This window comes from Nanorana parkeri, unplaced genomic scaffold, assembly GCF_000935625.1.
Source record: "Nanorana parkeri isolate BGI_ZX_2015 unplaced genomic scaffold, ASM93562v1 scaffold960, whole genome shotgun sequence".
NCBI lineage: Eukaryota > Metazoa > Chordata > Amphibia > Anura > Dicroglossidae > Nanorana > Nanorana parkeri.
The window spans coordinates 250,717-276,101 of NW_017307228.1; the positions used below are offsets into that span (position 1 = coordinate 250,717).

At 37.2% G+C, this 25,385-nt stretch overlaps 2 protein-coding genes and 1 pseudogene across 2 annotated transcripts; all 3 read right to left on the minus strand.

The window, feature by feature from the left end:
• Positions 1 to 1,029, minus strand: LOC108795339 (olfactory receptor 6F1-like). Its single transcript, XM_018566574.1, has one exon. It carries the CDS (start codon positions 1,027 to 1,029, stop codon positions 1 to 3), a length of 1,029 nt encoding a protein of 342 aa, XP_018422076.1.
• Positions 1,030 to 7,088: 6,059 nt separating this feature from the next.
• LOC108795340 lies at positions 7,089 to 7,891 on the minus strand (annotated as a pseudogene).
• A 7,237-nt stretch (positions 7,892 to 15,128) lies between these two features.
• On the minus strand, positions 15,129 to 24,870 carry LOC108795341 (olfactory receptor 5V1-like). Its single transcript, XM_018566575.1, has 3 exons — positions 24,548 to 24,870; positions 24,170 to 24,515; positions 15,129 to 15,167 (listed from the first exon to the last, which is right to left on the minus strand). Exons 1-3 carry the CDS (start codon positions 24,868 to 24,870, stop codon positions 15,129 to 15,131), a joined length of 708 nt encoding a protein of 235 aa, XP_018422077.1.
• Positions 24,871 to 25,385: the final 515 nt, after the last annotated feature.

The following is a 25,385-nucleotide window of genomic DNA, read 5'->3' on the forward strand; positions in this document are numbered from 1 at the left end:
CTAATCTCTGTAAGAATATAAGGCACTTTGAATAAAATCAGTTGTTTTCAGCATTTTTATTTTGCCACAGATACCATCCTTCTCTAATGGAAAAATAAATTTTTGAGCAGTTTTCTTCATTGCTTCTTGCACCTCATGGTTGCGCAAAGTGTAGATAACTGGATTCAAAAGAGGAGTAACTACTGAGGGAATGATGGAAACTATTTTATTCAGGTACATGAGTCCACCAGTGCTGGGTCTGACAAACATGAAGATGATGGTGCCATAAAATAACAAAACAACAATAAGGTGTGAGGTAAAAGTAGAAAATGTTTTGCGTCTCCCTATAGCAGTTGGAAACATCAGAGTTGTCCTTATTATACAAATATAAGATATAATAATTAAGAAAAAACAGCCTAATATTATGACCAAGCTAAGGCAGAAAAACATCTTTTCAATCCTTGAAGTTTCTGAACAAGACAATTTTAGTAATGAGGCCAAGTCACAGTAGTAATGATCAATTTGGTTCTCCCTACAAAATGAGAGGTTTGCAATCTGCACACAAGGAGTAACCACTGCAATAAAGCCACAAGCCCAGGACCCAAGTATGAGTATAGTGCAAACTTTAGGACTTATAATAATTAAATAGCGAAGGGGGTTGCAGATGGCCACATAGCGATCATATGCCATTACAGTCAGAAGAAAGATTTCTGTTGCTCCAAGAGAAAAGTGAAAATAAAATTGTGCCATGCATCCAGCTGGGGATATTGCTTCTTCTTTAGTTTTAAGAGACCACAAGAGCCTGGGGACAGTGACTGAAGGGTACCAAATCTCAAGGAATGAAAGTCCACCAATGAAGAAATACATAGGCTTGTGAAGACGTCTTTCACTTTTGACAATTATAATAATAAAGACATTGGCTGTTATTGTAACAACATATATAGCTGAAATTATTATAAAGAGACAAAGTCCTTTCTCTTTCAGAACAGAGAATCCAATCAGAAGAAATTCTTTTATGACTGTTTCATTGTTATGTCTAACTGATAACATGGTGAACTACAAAAAAGGCAAAAAAGACAGAAAGAACATGACATGGTCTAGTGGTGTGAAGTAACAACAAGAATAAAGATTATATTTGTTGTGGAGTCATCATGGCTTTATTATAGTAATCGCAGGCAAGTGTAGAGGGCGTCTACTCATATTTATTTCATAGGAATAATTCTGACTCATCGTATTGCAGAAACCTGCAATGTCTAAAGTAAAGAGTGGTTTCTACACAACTTTTCACTTTTGAATTTCCAGCCGGCGGTGACGCCCGAAAACTAAACTAAAAGTTAGATGCCATCATCTGACTTTTAGTTTAATTTTCGGGCCGCGCACAGCAGAGGACGCCGCAGGCTCGGGGTTACAGCTCCTGGTATGAAAAATTCACCCCGAGCCAGACTCGGGAATACCGCCAGGGAGGTTAATCGAATTTTTTTTAAATTGATTAATTTCGATTAATTATAACTCACATACAGATCCAACTACATTGGCCTATATGCATACATCACAGCAATGAAGTAATAAAATGAACTAGGATCACACTAATCCAGCACGTTATTAATCTCACGTGCCCCACTCAATATGGCCGCCGCTTAAGTGGGGCAACTCAGAATAATAACGTGCTAGTTTCGTGTGATCCTAGTTTATTTTATTACTTCATTGCTGTGCTGTATGTGTATAGGCCAATGCCAGGGATCCCAACCTGAAATAAGCAATTTCAGGGAGGTGTCCCTCTCATTTCAGGGAGGTGCCCTCTCCCCCCTCGGTTGAGCAGATTAAATCTTTCCTATAAAAAGTGTTTCTCTCCCGGCCGGGATGTGTACTCACCGGCCCAAGCAGCTCCATCGGGTAATGATGGGAAGGGGGAGGAGTCCGGTGACGTCGATGTCCGTGACGTCACCGGATCTCCGACGGAAGACCCGGAAGCCGGCGGAGAGGTGAGTACGGATCAAAAGAACTTTGATCGATCAAAATAATTTTGATCGATCAAAAAAATTGACGATTAATCGAGGGATTAATCGTTAATTTCCGCAGCCCTAGTATTTATAACAAACCCTCACTAACCTTTGTAGCTGCAGGAATTGTGGAGTAATTGATCCCCATTGATTAGGCTGTGACATCAGCCTAAGGGGAGAAGAGCTGTGATTTTGGAGTCTCGGTTGTGAACTTCAGAAGATTACTTTCTCCACAGGGCCTGCAGCTACAGAGGTCAGTGAGGTCTTGTTTCAAAGCTCTTGTTCATAATTTAATGTTCACAGTCTAGACACAGGTACACTTTAAGTGTCCCTACTAGAGAGATTTTCTCTCAGTACCTATCAAGACAATATGTATTGGGAAATCATACAACAAAAAAGAGACGGAAATAAAAATAAACTAGCAGAGATTTTAATTCTCCAAAACTATCCAAAATTTGAAAATAAAACTAATTGTTTGGGGTTAGGATTTAAATATTATTAAAGTAAAAAAATATTGCCACCCCAACAATGGTTGTCTAACGATTTTTTGTATAGGGATGCTTTCTGGAAATATGATTTGTGTACATTGTGCATGACCGCATTATGTCCTGGACCTCCATTGAAATGTTTCAGAAATATTACTTTAGTTTGAAGCCTGCTTACTTTTCCACTAACTGTAGTAGTAGGTCACATGGTTAAGGCTAGAGGTTGTCCTCTCTTTCCTTTTCTTCACACAGTCCAACCCCAGCATAGCTTGTCTGCATTCTCTTTCTGCAATATTATCCACATGGACACTGTGTAACAGGGCACTTGTTGTATCAAGCGCCTCAGGATGCATAGGGTATCATCACCATACTCCTATGAAGTTGTTCCTGATATACAAATTCAGTTCTTGAGATTCTATTTATGAAATGGCACTCCACCAACCAAAGCCTTTTCAGGAGATTTGTTTCTACAATATGCCCTCTTGAAGGAAAGGATTCCACTTATGCGGACACATAGGTATCTAAGTTGGCTGCTTATCAAGTATACATATGCTTCCATCCCAAGTGGATGGTGATAAGTAATTACTTATCCTACACCTGGACAATCATCAGTAATGCTCACTGAGCCAAATGTTTTTTTCATTTACCATCTGTTTTGTTTTGTCTTTTATGTGGGGGGGTGGGGTGGGGTTTATGGGGACCAATGTCTATTTTAGAATTGCATATTTACACATACTGTATATGTGATTGGGGCCCTTTTTTAGGGTGTAATAATAAAACATTTATATTTTTCTATATAAACATACAAGTTATGGCTTTTTTTCACTGTTGACTAAAACAAACATGTGTTCCATCTGGCCTCTTTAATAACGTTGATTAGTGGGAATCCTTCGGTCTTTGATAGTTTTTATTAACAACGCGAGAGTCCATTTGGAAAACAGTTTACTACATGTGTGTACATATACACTGAATTATCCTGCTCTAAGGATTTTATGAATTGTTGATCCACTAGCCTTGCGTTTGGAACGCACATATATATATTTTTGTTTTCCTTTTTTCCTCTCCTTGGGTTCCTCAGTTGTCTTTTTCATTCTCTTTCAGCAAACAGTTTAATAGAAGGGATTAAGGAATGCAGAATTTAGAAACATAAAATCAGGCAAGAGTTAAATGGCCCAGTTGTCTAATTATAATTTTTTTTACTTTATAAAGCAGAAGAGAAATATATTATTCTATATGTTTGCATTGTCAAAAATCAAAATGGTGAACTTTTACAAATTATTTTACTGAAATATTTTACAAAATGTGCATTTAAAGCAGTAGGTTTGGTTTAAAATAAGAATTGATGCAGTTCAGATTGCAAAGTGAATGTTAGATCAGCGAACATTCAGTTTGCTAAGTGAACAGGCTCTATTCCTTTAGTAAACCAAACTGGAACAGTATGACAGCAAAGCAACTAACATTTCCAGAAAAAGGACAGCAATATAATTCTCTATATTCTCTCATTGCAGCATTCCTTTTACATAAAACACATTTGTTGTTTCAACAGATCCTTCAGCACTTGTTAAATGAAGTGCATAGAATTTAAATATAATCTATTTGATATAAAAATATGTATCTATTCAAATTTTCATAATTATTATTCCTTGTTTTAGTATTTGTGATGAACAAATAAAATGTACAGAACATTATAGTTGTTATATTTTTTATTTTATACATATACATATGGAATGGTATGGCTACAATAAGCATCACATATACATAAAATGTTAAAGTAATTTATGGAAACATTACAATAATTTATATTTGTAATCTTTACCGATCAGTGTTTGGTGATCTTGTGTAAGAAACTCTTTATGGTTTTCAAAAAAGTCTCTCTGCATCAATAAGGCAAGAAATATCACTCCTCATATAAATATGTAAAAGTGGCCATTACTTATAAATATTCCACTCTGAAACACAGCCAAATCATCTTCATACATGGGAATACTTTTAGTTATAGAAAAAGAAAATAAAAATTTCCCTAAGGAAACTTTTATGCTAGTTATTGGTCTCAATGGACCTTCCTTAGCACAAACTTCTCTTCTCGTTTCTAAATAATTAGTTTTATAGTCTAGGAGTTTATCAATGAATACGTTTGCCAAGTTTTCTTATGTCTTCTACCCGATTCCATGCATATTAGAAACTTTTGCTTGCAATTATAAAGAACACTTCTGGATTTAAGGCATTTTAGGTAAATCTATCCTTTGCCTATGCAAAGCAAAAGGTTCCTTTTAATACTTGTACTAACAGCTGTACATACTATCAGGGTTATTCACAAAAGGGTGAAGAGTTTGGAGAAGGCAGGAGAAGTGAACAATCTAGGACAACATAGCTGAACTGGAAAGTGAGCTGAATTGGAGACGTTTTCCGAATCAGCTATGTTGTCCTAGATTGTTCACTTCTCCTTTCTTCTCCAAACCCTTCACCCTTTTGTGAATAACCCTGACAGTTTCCCTTCGCTCCACCACCATTCTTTTCTGACAATGTGAGTGAAAACAAATACCCTGTACTTCTGAGTAGAAGGAGCATGTGACTCATTCACCATCTTCCCATGTGACAGTGTTTTTGCTTGGTGATTGGTTACTCAGGTACCCAGCACTGTCACAGATGGGCAGGAAAAGAGTACTTATCTCTGTATAATCTTTAATTTAAACTTGAAGCAACTAAATGCTCCTGCATAGGCAAAGCACAGATTTAGTTGGATATCAGATTTGATAGTTGACACTTTGGGGTTGATTAAGTAAAAGAAAATAGGATGTTCACTTTGCAAAGGCTTTTTCCCTGACTTGTTGTATACATTGCTTTTGCAAAAAATACAAAATCATGTGCTAGGAAAATGAAAAAATACAGTATTTTTGCTTGCACGTGATTGGATAAAAGAAGTCAGCAGAGCTTTACCTAATTTACTAAGCTAAGTGAAATCCCCTCGCAATGTGAAAATTCCATTGCAAAGTGAACAGCCTATTTGCCTTTAGTTAATCAACCACTTTAGATTCATTTTTTTTAATCATCTTCCTTAACCCATTTCTGCATTTTTTTTTTTGGTGTGCTAGTCGGAGGAATAAATAATGGCCCACATGGAAGTTATTCTTGCATCTGCAGGTACAGAACAATATAGCCATTCATTACATATTGTGGATACATCTACAGGTAATGCTGCTGTACACATTCACAACAATAACAAGTATACCTATCCCAATATTATATATGTTTACTATTGATTGCCCAGAACTGTGCAGTACAAAGCAAAGGGTTCAACCAAATAACTACTTATATTTCCTCTGATCCCCCACCACTATGATCGCCCACATGGGCAAATTGTGTAAGCTCTGGCCAGAGCTTAAACATTGCTAAGAACTCTCTCCTCTTCCCCATATGACAGTACTGGGGTTTGGATGCTCAGACACCAAACAGTTATTAGTGGGAGGAAGGGAAGCAGATCACATGCTCCCCAAACCTGGGCATTTCTTTTTTACTCCAATAATGGATAACGAAATGTATTGGCAGAGGAACGAATAGAAGGTGAAATGTACAGGGGAGGGTGAACATTTAAAGGATTTAGAAAGGCTTGAGACTGCTTTCAAGACATTGTAGAGAGCAGTTGGCCATTTTCTCTTTCCGAGAAAGCATCAGACTAAACTTACCTCAAATAGAAACTGACCAGTTCCTCACAACCTGTGGTAAAATTCTATTGAGCTCTTCTTTAAGCTCAAATATACCTGGGGCCTGGACATTACTTCAACAGAAAGCATATAAACTGGTTGACAAGCTGCAATCCGACATACTATTAAAGTCTATGGTGCCTGGCAGGACTGAAATTTCATCACTGCAGCCTGTAGGCACCCAACTTTTGACACCATAGGTAACAGCTTTCTGCTAGAATCACATCATTTACACAGGACATTTCTATGTATTTCTGGTCTTAATCTAGCTTAGAATATTCTTACAATGTAAAAATGTTGTGTCCTAACGGGGAAATTTTAATTTACTTCCTGTCTTGAGACAGAACAGGAAGTTAGAGAAATCTATCCAAAGCACAGGAAATACTCTCTTAGACCATTGACAGTGGAACAAGTGTTCCTTTTGCAAGATTTACTCTATACCTGTTCCTGTGACATCTCAATATTTCTGATTTTCTTATTATTTTATGTTGCAGTGGCAAAGTATACCAGGACAGATAGATAGTGTTAATCACCCCAGTGCAACACAGACAGCAATAAAAACCTGTCAGGGGTTCCAATCCTTCTCCACGCTATCTAAATTAAAAAAAATTGGCTTTAGATATATTCATATGTTCTTCAGAAAACTGAAAAGCAACTAAAAGGGAAAGTCTTTATCTTTTTATTCCATGTTACAAGTAGCAACGTATCAGTTTGAAACATGGAATAAAAGCTGCAGTGTAGAAATAAATTCTGTCATATAATTCTGTATGTGTACATGGCTCAACTGATGCACCAAGTTCTTCCTATGCATCCTGTATGTTCTGCATGCTACAAAACTAGGCCTAAATGTTCACACAGCTTCTTTCACTTCTTGGTTCTCTAAGGTGTAGATTATGGGATTCAGAAGCTATAGATGGGATAACTTAGACCATCTTGTTAAATTGAAGGGAATTACGGCCAGCTGGTATGATGAACATAAACATTATTGTAGCATAGAAAAGGATAACAACAAGTAAATGAGCAGCAAAAGTGGAAAATGCAGAAGGGCATTTGATGACCATTAGAATAATCCATGTATACGATATTAAAATCAAGAGAAGACAACCCACAGTAATAAAAAGTGTGGTATAGAAAAATGCATTCTTGGCTTTCACTGTATCAGAGCAGGACAAGCGGATCATTGGGGCAAAATCACAATAATAGTGATCTATTTTATGCCCCTTATAGTACCAAAGAGTGGATATTTTTAAGCATGGACCAATAAAGCCAATAATCCACATATCCAAGATCCCAGTATGAGCATAGTACAAACAGCGGAACTCATGATAAACAAATAACGCAGCAGATTGCAAATAGCGACATATCAGTCATACGCCATTGAAGTCAAAAGAAACATTTCTGTTGCTCCAAGTGCAAAATGGAAATAAAACAGAGTCATGCAACCAGTTAAAGAAATGTGTTGGTCCTTTGTTTTAAGAGACCACAGGAGTCTAGGGACTGTAACAGAAGGATACCAGAGCTCAAGGAACAAGAGTCCACCGGTGAAGAAGTACATTCTTTTATGCAGACGCTAGTCTGCTTTGATGATAACAATGATGAAGACATTTGCTGTGATGGTGGCAATATAGATAGTTAGTAAAACAACAAAAAGGCAATATCTTCTCTGCCCCTCAATAGAAAACCCTAAAAGAAGAAAGTCAGGTACAACTGACTGGTTAGCTGCCATGGCGATCTGAAAAAAAATAAAAGTACAAAAAGCCACAATAATTCCATATATACCTATTATGGCTCTGTTGGCTCTTGCGAGGCAGAGACAGCTGTCAATCAGGCAGCTGGGTAGATCCCGACAATATTGTCACAGGGGTACATTAGTAAATATACTCCTTTGGCCCAAAAGAGAAGTAACTCCAAAAAAACAGTTTGGCTTTACTTTATTTTTAGCCTATGCTAAGTTCACTTGAAGATCGTATATTGGTTCATTTAACTGGCTGTCTGTAGTTCATCTACATTGACAAAAGAGGATAACTATGGAGGAGTGGAGTGATTTCAGCAAAGTTGATTGTGATGCAAAATTACCAAACATTTTGCCAAAATAGAAATTCTCAGTTCCACACTTTGAGCTGCATAAGCAAATTGTGCTCTAGGTGTTCTACCCTTTTTGTTTTTTGAAAGATTACATGTTTTCTTTTAAATTTTTAAAGGGTGTGTTTGAGGTTGTATACTTATTTCTATCATTGTTCTTTTTTTTTTTGTCTATTTGAATATTTATGTGTTGGTAACTGCAGCTATTTCCACATTGCTATTATCAGTAAAGATAGTTTTTCCCACAACAGTCCCCATTGTGACAACAGAAACACTGACCTTTGCTGGGACTAGAGACGTCTGCACGTCTCTGATTTTGTTTAATTAACATTTGTAACTTTTTTTATTACTTTAATTACTTTGCACCTTAGCATTATTTTAAAATTAGAAAAATATATAACCACTTTTTATAATTAAGATTCTAATTATAAAATAGCCACCTTCTCTGACTGCTTTGATTGAAGTGGACCTAACAACAGATACATTTCAAATGTGAAGTGCATGCATGTTAAGTAATGAGAAGGGTAACACTTACATGAATGTAGTACTTGTTCAGGAAATCACAGTACTCTCTCCGATAGTTCCTTTATTTTATTTTCTCTCAAAATGGTTAGAGCCAGCTTTGCTCAGGCATCATCCAGATTCAGCATCTACTTCCTGGACTGAGGTCCTGGTTTACAGTTATTGGCTGTGTTAAAAAATGTCTGAACCAGATCAACCTCTACTGCAGCCTTTTACCTTATGACTTGCTACAAAGTTTCGCAGTTGCAGTCTAATCACAGGGGGAAATGCACTCTAGGCAAGTAAAATGAATTGCATTTACTTGGGTAGATATGGAATTAATATTAATTGTGTACAGGTATTATACATTTCATGAAAAACCATAAGAACTGTAAGTGTTGCTCAGCCACAGCAAATCGAAATCAGACAACTTTCCCTTCCAAACAGTGTTGTGGTGTTTGACATACCTGTGTAAATCTTAGAACTGGAAAAATAGAGATAGAAATCTGTTTGGCAGGTAAAACAGCTCTCTTTGACTGTTTTACTAAAGTTAAGACTTAATCCAGCTTTCATCTATGCCACAGAATCCAGAGAACATCATGGGTTTTGTAAAGAGAGAGCACAACAAATACTGTTTGCCTTCATACTGTCCTCCCTTAACAGTAAAATTATGTAACAGATAGCCATAGATAGTAACAGGAAAGTGGAAATATAGGCAACATCTTTCACCGGCTAAATGAATATGTCAAATAGTGCAAGTTTTAATGAATACTTGTTTTCTTAAAAGCTTTCACAACAAAATAAATTTAGTTAAACAACAAATGTATTACCAATATTTTAACTGAAAATCTGTGTGGCCCTATTTAAACCGAGTAGACAGGTGAGGGGATATTGTGTGTATATTTGAGCTTTAGCTATTTAGCTGTGTAAACAGACAATTATGGCTAGCTTGGGAAACATGAACGAGAAAAACACACCCTCCAAATAAAGAAAAAAAAGTAGATTTTTTTTCAAACAAATATTACCTTAGCAGGTCAGTGAGTGAAATGTAGTTTCCACTTTGCTGCAATTTCACCAAAATCGCTTTATCTCTACTCTCTGTTTGGGTGGGCACAATCCTTCCATTTTGAAAATAAAAAAGAAACGGTTGACTGAGTATTGATCACCACTGTTTGTCATTTGAGATATATTACATATACTAAAGGAGTAGAGGCTGTTGCACTTTCCAAATTTAACTATCCAAGCATGTGCTAGCAAAAAAAAAAGAAAATGTTTATTTTTCTTAAATTTCACTTTTTGTTAAGTGAATGGCCTCTTCTTTGTAGTAAATCAAAATCTATGTGTTTGAAGATGGGTATTGAAGAGAATCTCATTTTGCCACAATTTCCAGGGAAGTTATAAGGAGTGTCGGTAATGTTCAGAACCCATGGCACCCTTAAAACCATCCTTACCATAGCATTTCACCAAAATACGGAAATTTGTTTTAAATTTTCATTTTTTCCCCCACAGTTTTGGGTGAGTGAAAACTTAAAAAAAATTTCATTCCTAATATTTACGATCAGTATGGTGGATTTATATTTGCTTTCCCCACTGACTATAATGCATTTCACCAAAAAAGGGATATGTTAAAAAACAAAATCAGTTTTTGCCACAATTTCAATTTTCTTATTCCTAATATTTGTTATCAATATGCTGAATTTGTATTCCACAAGGGCATTTTCCCATAGCTTAGTGAATGTGTTGAAAATTCACTTTGCAAATGTTACCCAATCGCATTCAAGGAAAATTGAAAACCAGTATTTTTGTTGCACATGATTGAATGATGGAAGTTAGCAAAGCTTCACCTCAATTACTACACCAAGGGAAAATTCCTTTGTACAGTAAAAATTCCCTTGCAAAGCTAACAGCCTATATGATTCAACCACCTTCGCCAACTTGTGGTGTAAGATAATAACAGGCCGAAAACAAAGCAGCAATCCCTGTACCATGCTCACTCTCGGAATGCTTGCCATATCATACTCTCTAGGCAATGTATCTATGAGTTAGGCTTATGAAGGATCCTGTGCTACGATGTGCAACAAACCATTTTTATGGACATTTGCTCAAACTGGACTGCTCAGTTGTTTACAGATACAGTGAAATAACATCATAGTACTTTCAATTATGTATTTGCAATAGTGACGTTAATCCTGGTGGATAATAACTGACGTGGGCTGACTATTTTGATCTATTTTTGTTTGACTCACAATCTTTTTCATCAACATTAGGTTCCAAGTCGTGCGTAATTGTTTGATATGATTGTCCCATACATACTGTAGATTCACAGCCAATTGAATACAGCCAAAAGTGCATTTACATCATGTCTGCCAAATTATTTCCTAACGTGGCAACATTTATCATATTTCATATGAAGGATTTTTAAAGCCATAACTTCTTTTTTATTTTGGATAGATTAGGGAAGGATCAAAACCCGTTGCCAGTGTGTTCTGTTTGACTTTGTCCCAGTGAGATGTCCCATCCTGTCCTGGAGATGCAGCAGGAAGTGAGGGGAAATCTATACAAAGTGACACAACAGAATGTGAGCACCAATCTCTTCAAAGTGTAGAGAATTACCTATTAGACAGCTGCCACTGGAACAGACGTCCCCATTGGAGTGTTACACTATTTTCTTGTTCAGAAAATACAACAAACAGGACAAAGAGAGAGAGAAAACCAGTTAACATTAAACAGTGATGCATATCCATTTAATAGACAATTTGAGAGTTTAAATCATTTCCCATTTTCATTTGCTTTCTTCGCATGCGGTCAGCAGATACAGATACTGAATATGCTTTTAACACTAAAATAAACACAGTGAAATATAAAGGTTACTCAAATGTGTCTATATAGAAGAGTAAATGATTATGAGGTGCTTGATCACTATGGAGTACTTGCAATTGTTTAAGGGTCAAGAAAATCTTTTACCTTCAGGTATATTGATGAAAGATCTGCACATGCAATAGGGTTGATTGGGGTTGAAGTAGAATGAACATCCAGTCCAAGCTGTGTTCACTTTAACAATGCAATTGTGTGGAAGAGAAATTCCTATCCTTCTGATATGGTTGGATAATGTGAGTACAATTTTTCTGATCAAACGTTCTATTCTTCTACTTCATTGACTCCTAATGATTTCTACATGAATGTACCATTCCACATATTTCTACAATGAGATTGTCTAAGGAAATAAATACACAGACTATAAGCAATATACAAACTATAGGCAATAAGAAATGCTTGTCTCTTATTAGATTTAAATAAGTAACCGAGTTCCGTTCCTACGACCAGGTCGTTAAACGAATTGGTCGTTAAGTGAGGAACTCTATACAGTACTGTACTGCATTAGTACAGTACTGTATAGTGTTGCCGATGTACAGTACTGAACAGTGTACTGTACATCGGGCAATGAAAATACTCACGGGGACACGCTGTGAAGAACAGAGGACGTCACTTCCCCCGGCGACACATCGCACTGGCGCTGACGCGCGAGGTCGGAGGTCGCTCGGAGGACGGTCGTAAGTGCGAGTGGTCGCAAAACAGGTAAGTCGTTAAGCGAGGAGTATCTGTAGTTAAATATCTCCTGATATTTCACTAATTTCCCAGTGTGATCCCTGCAAATCAGGGAAGACGCCTAAAAACAAGAAGGAATAAGCTACCTGTGCTTAAACTGTTTTTGTTTTATTGCTCTAAATTAGGGATGTCCCGATACCGATACCAGTATCGGTATCGGGACCGATACAGGGCATTTTCACAAATACTTGTGAAAATACCCGGATACATAGCGCAGATATCTGCGCTATAATTTTTTTTTTAAGGTAGCTTCAGGTTGCCCAGTGGTATCGCGCTTGTTGAGGTTCTCTGGGCAGTCTGCTGGGCAGCTAAATGAGGACCTCAAAGCACTGCCTCCCACAAGGCAGCCAGATTCACCAGGCACAGCCACAGCGATGCACTCCCTCCCATCGCCACAACATGCAAATAAGAACCACACCAATACCATTGGACAGTCTTTTAAATTAAAGATCTTCATAATCATAAAGAAATTGCCCTAAAACTATTAGTCTGTATTGTTTTATAAAAAATGTCACATGCCCCTTCAAGAAAAAGTATCGGTAATTGGTATCGGCAAGTACATGAGGGGAAGTACTTGTACTTGGTCTTGAAAAAGTGGTATCGGGACATCCCTACTCTAAAGTAATGTTCTCCTTAATTATATATTGTACAAGTGAAAGATTAATGCCATGTTTACCGCTGACATCACTCCATTAGAAATCTTTTACTCCCAGACTGTAGGTTCTAATTGCCATGTGTTAGAATAAATATGAAATATGTAATCGGTAGGCATAAACACAATGTCCTCCCCCAATCCAATATACAATCAAAAGCTCTTCCTGTTGTTCACTATACAATGTACAGGAAGTCACATCACTCCAACACAAGTGATCATAATTAAATGTATTGCGCATGTGCTTTCACTATAAACTAAGATGATGAGCTTTCCCAAAGGACTGTGACCCAAACATCTCAGAAAATATATCTAGGAGCTTGTGTTTAGAATAAATAATATATTTACATACTTATTCCCATTTGCTTCCAACACTATGGACACAACAGGAAATGTCTCTAAAAGTGAGTGGAAATGGCTCAAAAGTGAGGCAAATCCATTCTTAGATAGTTTTCATCATAGCATGCAATCCTTTTGGAAAATTTCCCTTTCGCTCGGGATGGGATGCTTGCCATATCTAGTGCTGTTATGGTAACTACTCACACTTTTGGATTTGCATCACTTTCATTCGTGGTGACAATGGTCAGGAGGTATGGAATATGGATGAGAAAGAATTATTGAGATTCTGCCAAAGGAATTTTGAGAAGAATGACACACCTCTGTATATATTGCCATGTAATGATCATGAAGATGGCATTGTAGAGATTCTAAAGAAATATTCATCTTAATCAAAGCTTCTAAGAGTTCTAAACTGTTTGGAATTATGAAAGTTTCTGGGAAGCCAGGAAATGTTAGCCTTGGATTTTGTGCCTTGCTTCAAGGAAGAGAAAATACTCTTGACCTTTCTGATCAGATTATAAGCAAAGCACACCCGAAATGATTTCAGCAAAACAATCTTTTAAGACTGAATGAAAATTTCAGCAAGTAAAATTGCTCCTACTTTTATACATTATAGATAAGGCAAAGGTAGGCAACCATCCTTTTACACTCCAGGTATTGATCACTGGGAGCCACCATACAGAATGAGGATGTCAGTCAGAGTACAGGTTCTCTATATTACTCAACCAAGCACCTTCCCGTATCTGCTGCACTTTTGGCCATCTATATATTGTGGCTGCACCTGGTAGACTGCTTGGCTATGAACCTTTGGAAGTAAATAGAACTAAGCTCCCAATAAAACAAGGAAGAAATCTTTGTACACCAGATTTAAATTCAGATCTAACCCTACATTCTTTTTCCTTATAAATGCTTTTTGATGGACACTTTGACCCATTCATAGTGTAAGGTATATAACAAAAATTTGAATTTGGAAAAGGGACACAAAAAATAAGATGCAAAAATTTTCACATGCTTTGGGCAGATGTGTGGTCCTTTGTGTAAAACAGGAAGTGAGGGGAATACACTCCAGTGGGGACAAAAACAGCAAACTAAATATTTGTAAAAGTTTTAATCCTTCCCCTGCCCATACAAAATGAAAAATAAAACAGTTTCTTCCAGAGCTCCTCTATAACATATAAGAACTAACAACAGTGCATACAGCTTCCAATATCCTTATACATTTTAGAAGGATGCTCTTCCCTCTCTGTGAATAATATTTGTGATATCAAAATTTGTCAAAACAAAAAGTTTAGTGTGGTCAAGTTGGTTACATTTTCTGTTGTAAATGATTCACTATGTTTAGCAGGAAAACTACAGCAAAAAAACGATACCAAATTAACATTTAGGTTGCTATTTTCTCTCAACCAGGGGTTATTATCTATAGCCCTGGGTGTATGGGAACAAAACGATAGAGCTGAAAGACTGTACCTCTGAATAATAAAAAATGTGTTAGATGAGATTCTATTGAGGCAATTCATATTTTGGTTCTCTTCACAACTATTTATTTCTGTGAAACAGGATTTATTGCATAAGAAAATGTTATTCTTGAAATTAACTTAAAGTACAGAAATTTACTTGATGTCTCAGTTGACATGAAGAAACATTGTAAGTAACTGTACCTCCGTTCCATGTTTTGATTGCACCGAAAGAGCAGGAAATCTCTCACTATTTGTAGTATTTGTGATTTGCCTTTTTATACTAGATGGCGTCTGGAGTAATTAGATGTAAAAGGACGCATGTCCATTTACATCTGGCTGCCCATTGGACTTCCATTCAGGGCCACCTGAAAAATTGACAGGCAGCCCTAATATTTACTATGGATATGCTTGATTTTTACTCCATAAAGAAGTAAAATCTGCTCTTTCGTAATACATATAGGTAGGGATGCACAGATACTTTTTGAGTACCAGTGCAGATACTTGGCATTTTCATGAGAACTATCAGGGTTGCAGCGGTTGCAGCTGGGACCTGGCTCTGGCACTCTACCACTGTCCTGAAATCATTAGTCTGTATTGATTTAGAAAAACTGTCACATGACAATAAACAAAAATGTATCAGTACTCATACTTGTAAGTACTCGGCAAGTACCAGTACTCGTACTCGCAAAACTGCTATCTGTGCATCCCTTTATTTATATTTATAAAAACAAAATCGTACATTAAAACAGAGATGTACAAATCCCAGGAGCTCCGTGTGCTCCTTACAAATGACAGCTGCCTCCTAATTTTTTAATTTTTCTCTCGTTTAGTCTTGGAGCTCAAAAGTATCGGTACATGTACTCGTACTTGTACCGAGTACTGTACCTGGTATCTATGAAACCCTACATATAGGTCTCATCAATCATCCTTATTTCTAACTTTTAAAGGACTCTGGGTTTGATTTACTAATAAAAATAGACTTCACTCTGCAAGTGAGTTTTCCCATAGCTTAGTGAATGTGGTGAAAATTCACTTTGCAAAAATTAACCAATCACTTGCCCAATTTCCCAATTCAAGGAAAAAAAACATTATTTCACTTGCACATAATTGGATGATGGAAGTCAGCAAAGTTTCACCTCAATTCCTATGCTAAAGGAAAATTTCCTTGGAAAGTGAACAGCCTATTTGCCTTTTGTAAATCCACCTTCTTCACCAACTTGTGGGATAAGATTATAACAGGATTCTTCATGAAAGTAAAGCAGCAGTCTCTATACTACGCTCACACATGGGATGCTTGCCATATCATACTCTGTCATAATTTAAACTAGTAGTCCTTAAAAGGATGTTTTAGAAAGCAACCCTAATTGATAAAACAAGGAAAGGCAAAATCTTCTCTGCACCACGCTCTAAACCTGTTCTCCTTAAAATGTGGGTATTGTACATGAAAGGACATCAAAAAGGCTGTTTTAGAAAGATTCATTTTTTTTTTAGAAATCTCAGTTTAAAAAAAGTATCTTTAAACTCACTATGACAGTTGCAACTGGAAAAAATAAACACAAACACGATTAATTATAAAGGTTACTCGAATGTGTGTATATAAACGAGGAATTATTATTATTTTAGGACGCATCTCCATCACTACAGAGTATCTGCAGTTGTTTTAGGGCCAGGAATATCTTTTATCTTTAGGTATATTTATGAAAGATCTGCACATGCAATGGGGTTGATTTAAAGTTAGTCAATCCAAGCGGTCATCACATTAACTATCAAATTTTGTAGAAGTGATATTCCAATCCTTTAGATATGGCTGGATAATTATAAGTACAATTTTACCGATCACACTTTCTTTTCTTTACTATATTGACCCCCGATGAGTTCTAAATGTATGTACCATTCTACACATTTCTACAATGAGAGTGTCTAAGTAAAATGAATACACAGACTGCATCCTATTAGTAAGAAAAGGCAATAAGAAATGGTTGTATCTAATTAGATTTAAATAAGTAACCGCAGTGTTTATTTCTGTCTAGACATACTCTCCTGACATTTCACTAATTTCCCAGTGTGATCCCTGCAAATCAGAGAATAGTCCTGAAAACAAGAATTATTAAGCTACTTGTGCTTAAACTGTTTTTGTTTTATTGCTCTAAAGTAATGTTCTTCTCAAATACATATTTTAGAAGCGAAATAGTCATGCACTGTTTACCACTAACATCATTCAGTTAGTAATCTTTTACTCCCAGACTGTAGGTCCTGATGATCATGTGTTCAGGGGTTGATACTGGCACACGTGTGACGTCACGCGTTGTTATAAGCAGGCAGAGAGAGGAGGGAACTTCACCCGTTGACCCAGCGTTATAAGGTATGCCGCTGGGTCCCTTCCTCTCTCCTGCAACTGTCGGGCTCTTGGTCAATGACCGAGTGCCCGACTTTTCAGGGGTGTTAGTCATTTTGGTGTCACCCAGGTGTGGGCCGCACTCCCCTAGTGACGCCACTGCATGTGTTAGAATAAATATAAAAGATGTAAGCGGTAGGCATAAATAAAATGTCCTCCCCAAATCCAATATACAATCAGAAACTCTTCCTGCTGTTCACTATACAATGTACAGGAAGCCACATCACTGCATCCTGGGAAAGTTACAATAGCAGAAATCTGGGAAAATCTCATCTGTAGTTTCACAGGCTCTCAGGGAAAGGCATTTTCCTCCTCTGAGATGATGTGCATGGTCACATGTCCTAGTCACATGTTCCAGAGTTCCAGGAAGTAAAGGGAGATCTGGTAACCTGCCCTTAGTTAAAATGGCCATTGTCCGAAGACTGGGGAAGAAAAGAAAAATAATGTATGCAAAAAATAAAAAGCAGTAATAATGTAACTATCTAGCATTATCTGTTTGTAGATTGTCATTACTAAACATTTCTAAAGGTGCCTTTGTTGTCATTTTGAATATATGGGTTCCTCTAAAGCCAAAAGATTTTTTGCACACCAAATAGATAAAGCCCCTGCCACCTATATGCCATTTGAGAGATTCTCCTTCACTTCCAGAATTGCAGACACAAAAAGTAAGGAAAAGGTCTCTAAAGGTGAGAGTAATTCAACATTTTTTCCACTGGAAATTCAGTCTGACACGAGGGTCAGACTGAAAACAGTTGCCCCCCTTCCTGACACCCATTGTGAAATGATCACAAAACACCAGCTCTGCCTTTGCACACAATACACTTTTTGGGGTGAGGGGGTGGGCTTGGTGCAAAGCTCAAAGAAAGATATAACACATTGTTTGCACAGCACAGAGGCGGCCATTTTCATGAGCATATGAAGAGGAAAGCTAACAAAAAATGTAAGTTTCTGTGTTCATATACATCAACTGCATATGTCTGCTTCATGTAGACTGCTGGCATGTTTTTAAAAAAATACTGCTGTAAAGGTGGAACTGCACGGAACATTGTCAGTAACTGTACATTCATTACATGTTTTGATTGTACAGAAAGTGCAGGAAATCTCTCACTATTTGTAGTATTTGTTATTTGCCTTTTACAAATACAAATAAATATGATGAGCCCTGATGATTTTCTTTCAGCTGTTCTGTTCCCAGCCATCCATATGTAAAGAAAAATCAAGCCATTGGCATCTTTCAAGATCATAGTAGTACCTAACTGGACTGGTGATGATGGTTTCAACGTGGGTATGGAGACATATTGGGCAATCCATGGAAGTTTCTAATCATCAAAAGTTTAGGAACCGTGCTCTAAACAATGTTGTATAAATTAGGTTTATAAAGGATCTTGCATTAAAATGTAACCAATTCATTTTTAAAATTATGTATTGATAATTTGTAAAGCAGAACTCCAGGCATACGTAAAAAAAACATACAAATTAATGCATTTATTAAAAAACACTATATGCATTTTTGAATGAAGTTAGTATGAGTACCTGAATTAGACTTGGTATTAGAAATGGTTTTTTTATTAATCCTTTTTATTAACAATTTTCATTTCTTGACAAAACATTACATTAAAAATACATTCAAATATCATACAAGCAATCGACCTACATACATTATCCCCAGAAAAAAAAGGGAAAAGGCAAAGGAGAGGATAGATAATACTATCAACACTTTCTACCCTTATATATATATATACATATATATACATACATACACACCCACACCCACATTTACATATATATATACATATACCCCTATACATACATACACCTACACACAAAAAAAGGACGTATTTCATATTTTATCCGTTGGCATATCATGTTTCCTTCAAAACCATAATCGTAATTTGTGTACATTTAAACATTCGTATATATTGTGATGTGCTATCAAAAGCAAATAATTAGTACTTTTAACATGTGTAAATTATTCTCTTCCCTAATAGTTTGTAAAAAAAAAGGGGGAAAAAAAGGTGTTTTAGTCCATATATATAAATACATACGTACCTATACACGCATTCATACACATTTATAAACAAACCACCCGCACGCATAGAAAAAAAAACTACCTGTATGTAACCCCAACCATATCTTATTTCCTATTATTGTGCATATTTAATACAGTAAAAACAATGAAGCGCCACTAACTATCAGTCCTCACTGGGAAATCTTCTCAGGCATACTGCAGGATGCTGCCCCAAAGAAGCCGGGAAAGCTGGGAATCTGGAAAGTAAACACAAAGGGAGCGCCTTTCCTAGTGCAGATCAATTTATTTCAATAAGCATGAAGTAAAAAGGAGATGAAATGGTACTCACAAACATGAGTGTTACACAGGCATGGAATGGGAGCTGACATGCAGTAAGGCATCCACTGGACAATTCCTGTGTGTGCTGACGTTGACGCGTTTCCCCAAACGTGTCAACGTCATCACGTTGACGTGTTTGAGGTTGAAGTTCGCTTTCAAGCAATCATTTGGTTAAATTTTGAAGTGCAGATCAAATTAAATGTTAAACCTAGTTTTAGTTCTACTAGTATACCCTTCCCCTCCCTCCTCCCTGAGAAAGAAAAAAAAAAAAAGAAACACCAACCCCCCATCAAACATATATACATAGTACCTCCTGACTTTATTCCTTGTTAGTACCTGCTTCTAACTGAGAGAGAAGAGGGTATTTAGATGATAGAGACAGCAAAATTGCTTGGACTGGATCTTCACCGCTAATATTGCCCCATCCTAGCATCTGTTGTAGTTGTGATGCTACAAAGTATAGTCTTGGTGAGGTATAGCTATACCCCCATTTTCCTTGGCCTTCTGTAACGTATTCAGTTTTATTCGAGAATGTTTTCTCTTCCAGATTAATTGCCTAAAAAGAGTATCTATTTTAGCAAACCATTTCAAATTAATCCAAATCGGTGAGTTATGCAGAACATATAATAGTTGTGGCGCCCACACCATTTTGATCAAGTTTGCCCTCCCTATAACCGTAAGGGGAAGTTTACACCAACTTTTACTTTTTTGCTTAAACCTTAACAGTAGAGGTTTAATATTTAATATTATATTATTTGGATAGTCTGTAATTCTTGCCGAGATCTCCACTCCCAAATATTTAAAAGTATCTACTATCTGTATCTGGGATGCAAAGGATGATATTGGTTCCGAAATGGGATCTAATGACAAGATTAGACACTTATCCCAGTTAATTCTTAACCCTGAAAGCCTGCCATAGGATGTGATTAAAGACATTAGAGCTGACAATGACCTTCCTGAGTCTCCCAAAAAGAAAAGTACATCGTCAGCATAAAGGCTGATTTTATCTTCATTGTCGCCTCTCTCAAATCCCACTATATCTTTATTCTGTCTTATTGCAATTGCCATAGGCTCTATTGCTAAAGCAAAAAGCAATGGCGACAGTGGACATCCCTGCCGGGTTCCCCTACTTAGAGTAAATGACCCAGAAATAAATGTATTTAGGCTAATACATGCCTTGGGTGCCGCATACAGTAATTTAACCCATTTAATAAAGGGGGGGCCCAAACCAAAGGCTTCTAATACCGACCATAGGTATGGCCACTCCACTCTATCAAATGCCTTAACTGCATCCAATGCTAGAATAATCCTGTTACCTGTGTTGTTTATTGGGATCTGCATGTTAAGGAATAAGCGTCTAATATTTGTTGCAGTAGATCTAGTTGGAATAAATCCAGACTGATCTACATGTATAATTTTATGTATAATGTTTGATAAACGATTGGCCAGCATTTTAGCCAATAATTTTAATTTTATCTTTACCTGGTTTAGGCAGCACAATAATCATTGCTTCTACCATAGAAGTGGGCAGTGAACCATCTTCAAACGCACGATTGAATACTGCTAATAACTCAGTTAAAAGCACTTGGCCATAATCTTTATAGATTTCAGAGGGTAGTCCATCTGCGCCTGGCGTTTTGTTATTTGAAGTGGATATTACCGCTCATAACTTGTCTGCAAGAAAATGACACTGCCGATATTAAAATACTAACTCCCCTAGAATACGAGGAGTGAAAAGCGTGTTTATATGTAAGTTTTGAAAGATAAAAGACATTTTCTTTGGTAAGGTGTGTTTCTTGCAGACAGACCACCGGAGTTTGATATTGTAGCAAAGTAGTGAACATAGCCTGTCTCTTAACAGGATTCCCCAGCCCTCTCACATTCCATGAGATACTTGGTATTAGAAATTAGTATCAAATTGCGAGAGGAAGGGTGATCACTAGGAGCCAATCAATCGCTGACGAAGTGCCCATGTGTTGGGAAGAAACATGCAATGAGCAGGTTTGCAGAATGTGCTTGACTAAATTGTAGCACAACTACAGCGGAAGTCAATGACCCAGCTATTCTGTATCTATTCTGTATCTTGATGACAAAAGCAAGGGTACAGAAATAAATCCTTTGGCAGGAAAAATCATTCCCATATACAAATTTCAACTCTGTGCTTAATGCAGTGCTGATCAACTTTGTGAATACAGGGGGCCTCAAGTGTGGCCCCTGACATGTCCTGAGGGCTGCAGGGTAATTTAATTTTCATTAATTTGTGCTGCAATAAACAAGTCATGTCTGATTTTAATGTGATAAAATTCTAAATGGCATTGGCTTTGCTTACGCAGTAAACGCAAGTGTCACCCGGAACTGTTTTGATGCATGTGGTATTTGATTTACCCTAGGATAAATTAAGTTATGCTTTTACATTGCCTCCAACCACAGATCCTACGAAGTGCTCGGCAGCAGGAGCAGAAGCTCACAATCTGATTAATATAGCTTCTAGGCTTAGTGCTAAACCCTGACTGTCACTGACAGCTGGCAGTTCCAGTGCTGAAGCTTGACAGAACCACTGTCACTCAGTGTGCAGCCCGCTGTGCTCCATTGCGGGTTATAGGTGTGGAGCACAGTAGGCCACATGCTGAGTGCTGGTTGATCACTTATTGGGCACCAATGGTTTAAAGTATAACTAAAGGCTAAAACTTTTTTTTACGTTTGAGTAGAACGTTGCAAGGTTAGAACCACTATCAGATTTTTATTGATGTCTGTGCCCCCTTTAAGGAGGCGTACTCTCTCTAATTGTCATAATCGCCAATGTCACTTGAAATCCAAAATTTTAGTTGCCACCAGAACAGGAATGAAGTTGAAGTCTTCCAATGGGGACACTTGTTCCAATGACAGCAAAAGCAGGATTTCCTTTTCCATAGGAAAGGAAACGCTTACTTCCTGTACAGTCTACAGAGCAGGAAGTGAAGGAATACCTCCCCAGTAAGACACAGTTGGCAAATAAAATCTGACAGCGGTTTTAACCCACCCTTCAGCCCCTTTCACATCAGTGCCATCCTTTTAGATCAGCAGGATGCACAGATCCCCTGCTGATTGGAGCAGTACAACATAGATGTCACTCTTGTGACCTCCATGTCTGTTCAGTTTTTCTCTCCATCTTGTGATAAAGGAAAAAAAATGAACTGTACACACCAATGTTAGGTCTATAGGGAGTCAGATGTAAGTGGACATTTGTCCATTTACCTCTGATTACCTCTACGCCAAAACAAGCAGACCTCTGTTCAATTTTTTTTTTCCAGACCTAGATGGAGTTGGGGATAATCGAATGTAAACAAATGCATGTCCATTTACATCCGGCTGCCCATAGAGTCACATCAGGCTTCCATTGATGTCCACCTGAAAAACTGACCGGTAGACCTGATCAGGCCCACCTATCTGACAGGGGCCTTACTCTTTCCAATATTAAGAAAGAAGCTACTTGCATAAACTTTAACATACCATGTATCTAGTAGTAATTCAGTAACAAATCTCTATACAGCAGCTGCCATATATGTACATAACATGAGATAAATTATTCCAAATTACAAAGGGCTAGTTCTCAGTAGTGTTCCTGCTAAGCCCAAGTATAAGTGATCATGGACCCAATGACTTACCTGACTCACTGAAATACAAGTAACCTCCAATGTACTACCTCAAATTGTCAACATAGCACCAAAAACTTGTATGCAACAGGTGTGTTTTATGGTAGACAGAAGATGCTAGTTGTAAGCACAAGCCCTAGGAGTTTTGCAGTAGAAAGGAAACTTTATTTCCCTAAAATCTTTTCTATCACCAATATGCCTAAAACTGCCATGTAAATATTAAAGTAGATATAAACCCTACCTGGTCAGTTTTCACCCTTTTTTTGCATCTCATGGCTGCTGATCTCCTCCAGCGTCTTTCAGACCCTTTCAGTCTACATTTATACCTGCTCCAATATAAGCTGTACCCTATTGCTCTGGACAAGAATCCTGATAGTGATAACCGTTGGCCATGCCAGCATAATGTGAGTCAGCTCAGTCACTTGTAGTCTCCACCAGGTTTGAGAGGTTGACAACACAGGAGCACAACTCAGGAAATATTTGTCACCCTGTAACAGAAAGTATCTGAATAAGGGTTTTAATGGCAGGATCAACACATGTTTGTGTGATAAAATTTGCAGATTTAAAAAGCCAACTTGGGAATTTACATTCACATGTTAAAGCTTATATCAGATTTTAGTATTTGGGTTCAGATCTCCTTAATCAGTTTATTTAGGTTTATGGACCTTTTAATTTTGATATTCCTGTTTAGATTTGTGGTCCTTTTAGGGTTTTTAGTGTGGCTTCTCATACCTTTTAAATTTTTAGTCTTTTCCTTGCTCTATTCATGGCTTTTTTAACCTCTTGATTGCGTAAGGTGTAGATGACAGGGTTTAGCAGAGGAGTTACAATTGATGGAAAGATGGAGAGTATTTTATTTAAATGCAGCAGATCGCCTGCATTGGGTCGGACAAACATGAAGATAGATGTACTATAAAACAAAAGAACGACAGCAAAATGAGAGGCACACGTAGAAAATGCCTTGTGTCTACCCTCCGAAGATGGAAACCTCACCGTGGTTCTAATGAAAGAGATGTATGATACGATAATAACCAGAAAACAGCCCAAAATGACAAAGCAAGCAGTGGCAAAAAAAAGCTTTTCTACGTCTGATGTCTCGGAGCACGACAGTTTGACCAGTGGGGCAAAGTCACAATAATAGTGATCAATTTTGTTCTGGAAGCAAAATGGTAGATTGAAGACTTGCAGACTGAAAATAATGATTACATTAAAGCCAAAAACCCATGAACCCAACAGAAGTTTAACACAAACATCGGGATTCATGATAAGCAGATATCTCAAAGGGATGCAGACAGCAACATAGCGATCGTAGGCCATGATAGCAAGGAGAAAATTTTCAGGTAGGCCATGATAGCAAGGAGAACATTTTCAATTGCACCAAAGGAAAAGTGGAAATAAAACTGAGTCATGCAACCAACAAAAGATATAGAATCTTTTTTTGTCAGGAGAGCCCAGAGCAGTCTAGGAACGGTGACAGAAGGATACCAGATCTCTAAAAATGATAGTTCACCAATGAAGAAGTACATAGGCTTATGGAGACACATATCAGTTTTAACAAGGATGATGATGAAGATGTTAGCTGAGATAGTAACTATGTAAATGGTAAATATAAGAAGGAAAAGAAAAAATCTTGATTCACCCAAGACAGAAAAACCCAGAAGAGTAAATTCTAGAACAGCGGTTTCGTTCTTCATTTCAGTGTGGAGTTCTGGTTTCTATACGTGATACAAATGTATTCATTAAAAGTTTAGGTGTTGAACACTGAATGTAATTTACTTAGTAAATTACATTTACCCTTACTACTGAACAACGAACAGTAGCAAGGTGTAGAAAACAAAGAATGGAATGGGTCATGTGATCAGTTGTCGCTTACGAATAAGAAATGGTCAAATTACGATTTTTGTTCCCTTGCACACACAACTTCCACACAAAATTAATCTTCAATAAAATCTGTTTTCTTGTGGCTCAGAGAATAAGAATGATCCTGACAAAAGAAAAATGACAATTTAAAAAATATGAAGCTCTCAATAAAATGAAGTTGGTTCATGCAATGCTAATTAAGTACATCAGTAGTGACTGATATTAAAGTAATATGGAGCACACTTAACCTTTTCTTGATCAGAAGTTGTTAATGTGGAGATGCTGAAGTCAAATTTAAAGGAGTTGTAAAGTCCCAGCATATACAGGTGAAACTCGAATAATTAGAATA

What these genes read in the sequence shown, in the direction of transcription:
- LOC108795341 (XM_018566575.1), bottom strand. Translation starts at nt 24,870, where the DNA reads ATGAAGAACGAAACCGCTGTTCTAGAATTTACTCTTCTGGGTTTTTCT. An exon ending in CACTTTTCCTTTGGTGCAAT is followed by an intron (nt 24,516 to 24,547) that starts TGAAAATGTTCT and finishes TCATGGCCTACC; the next exon opens with TGAAAATTTTCTCCTTGCTA. An exon ending in TCTCTTTCATTAGAACCACG is followed by an intron (nt 15,168 to 24,169) that starts GTGAGGTTTCCA and finishes TCAATTTTTCAG; the next exon opens with GTGGCCCTGAATGGAAGTCC.
- LOC108795339 (XM_018566574.1), bottom strand. Translation starts at nt 1,029, where the DNA reads ATGTTATCAGTTAGACATAACAATGAAACAGTCATAAAAGAATTTCTT.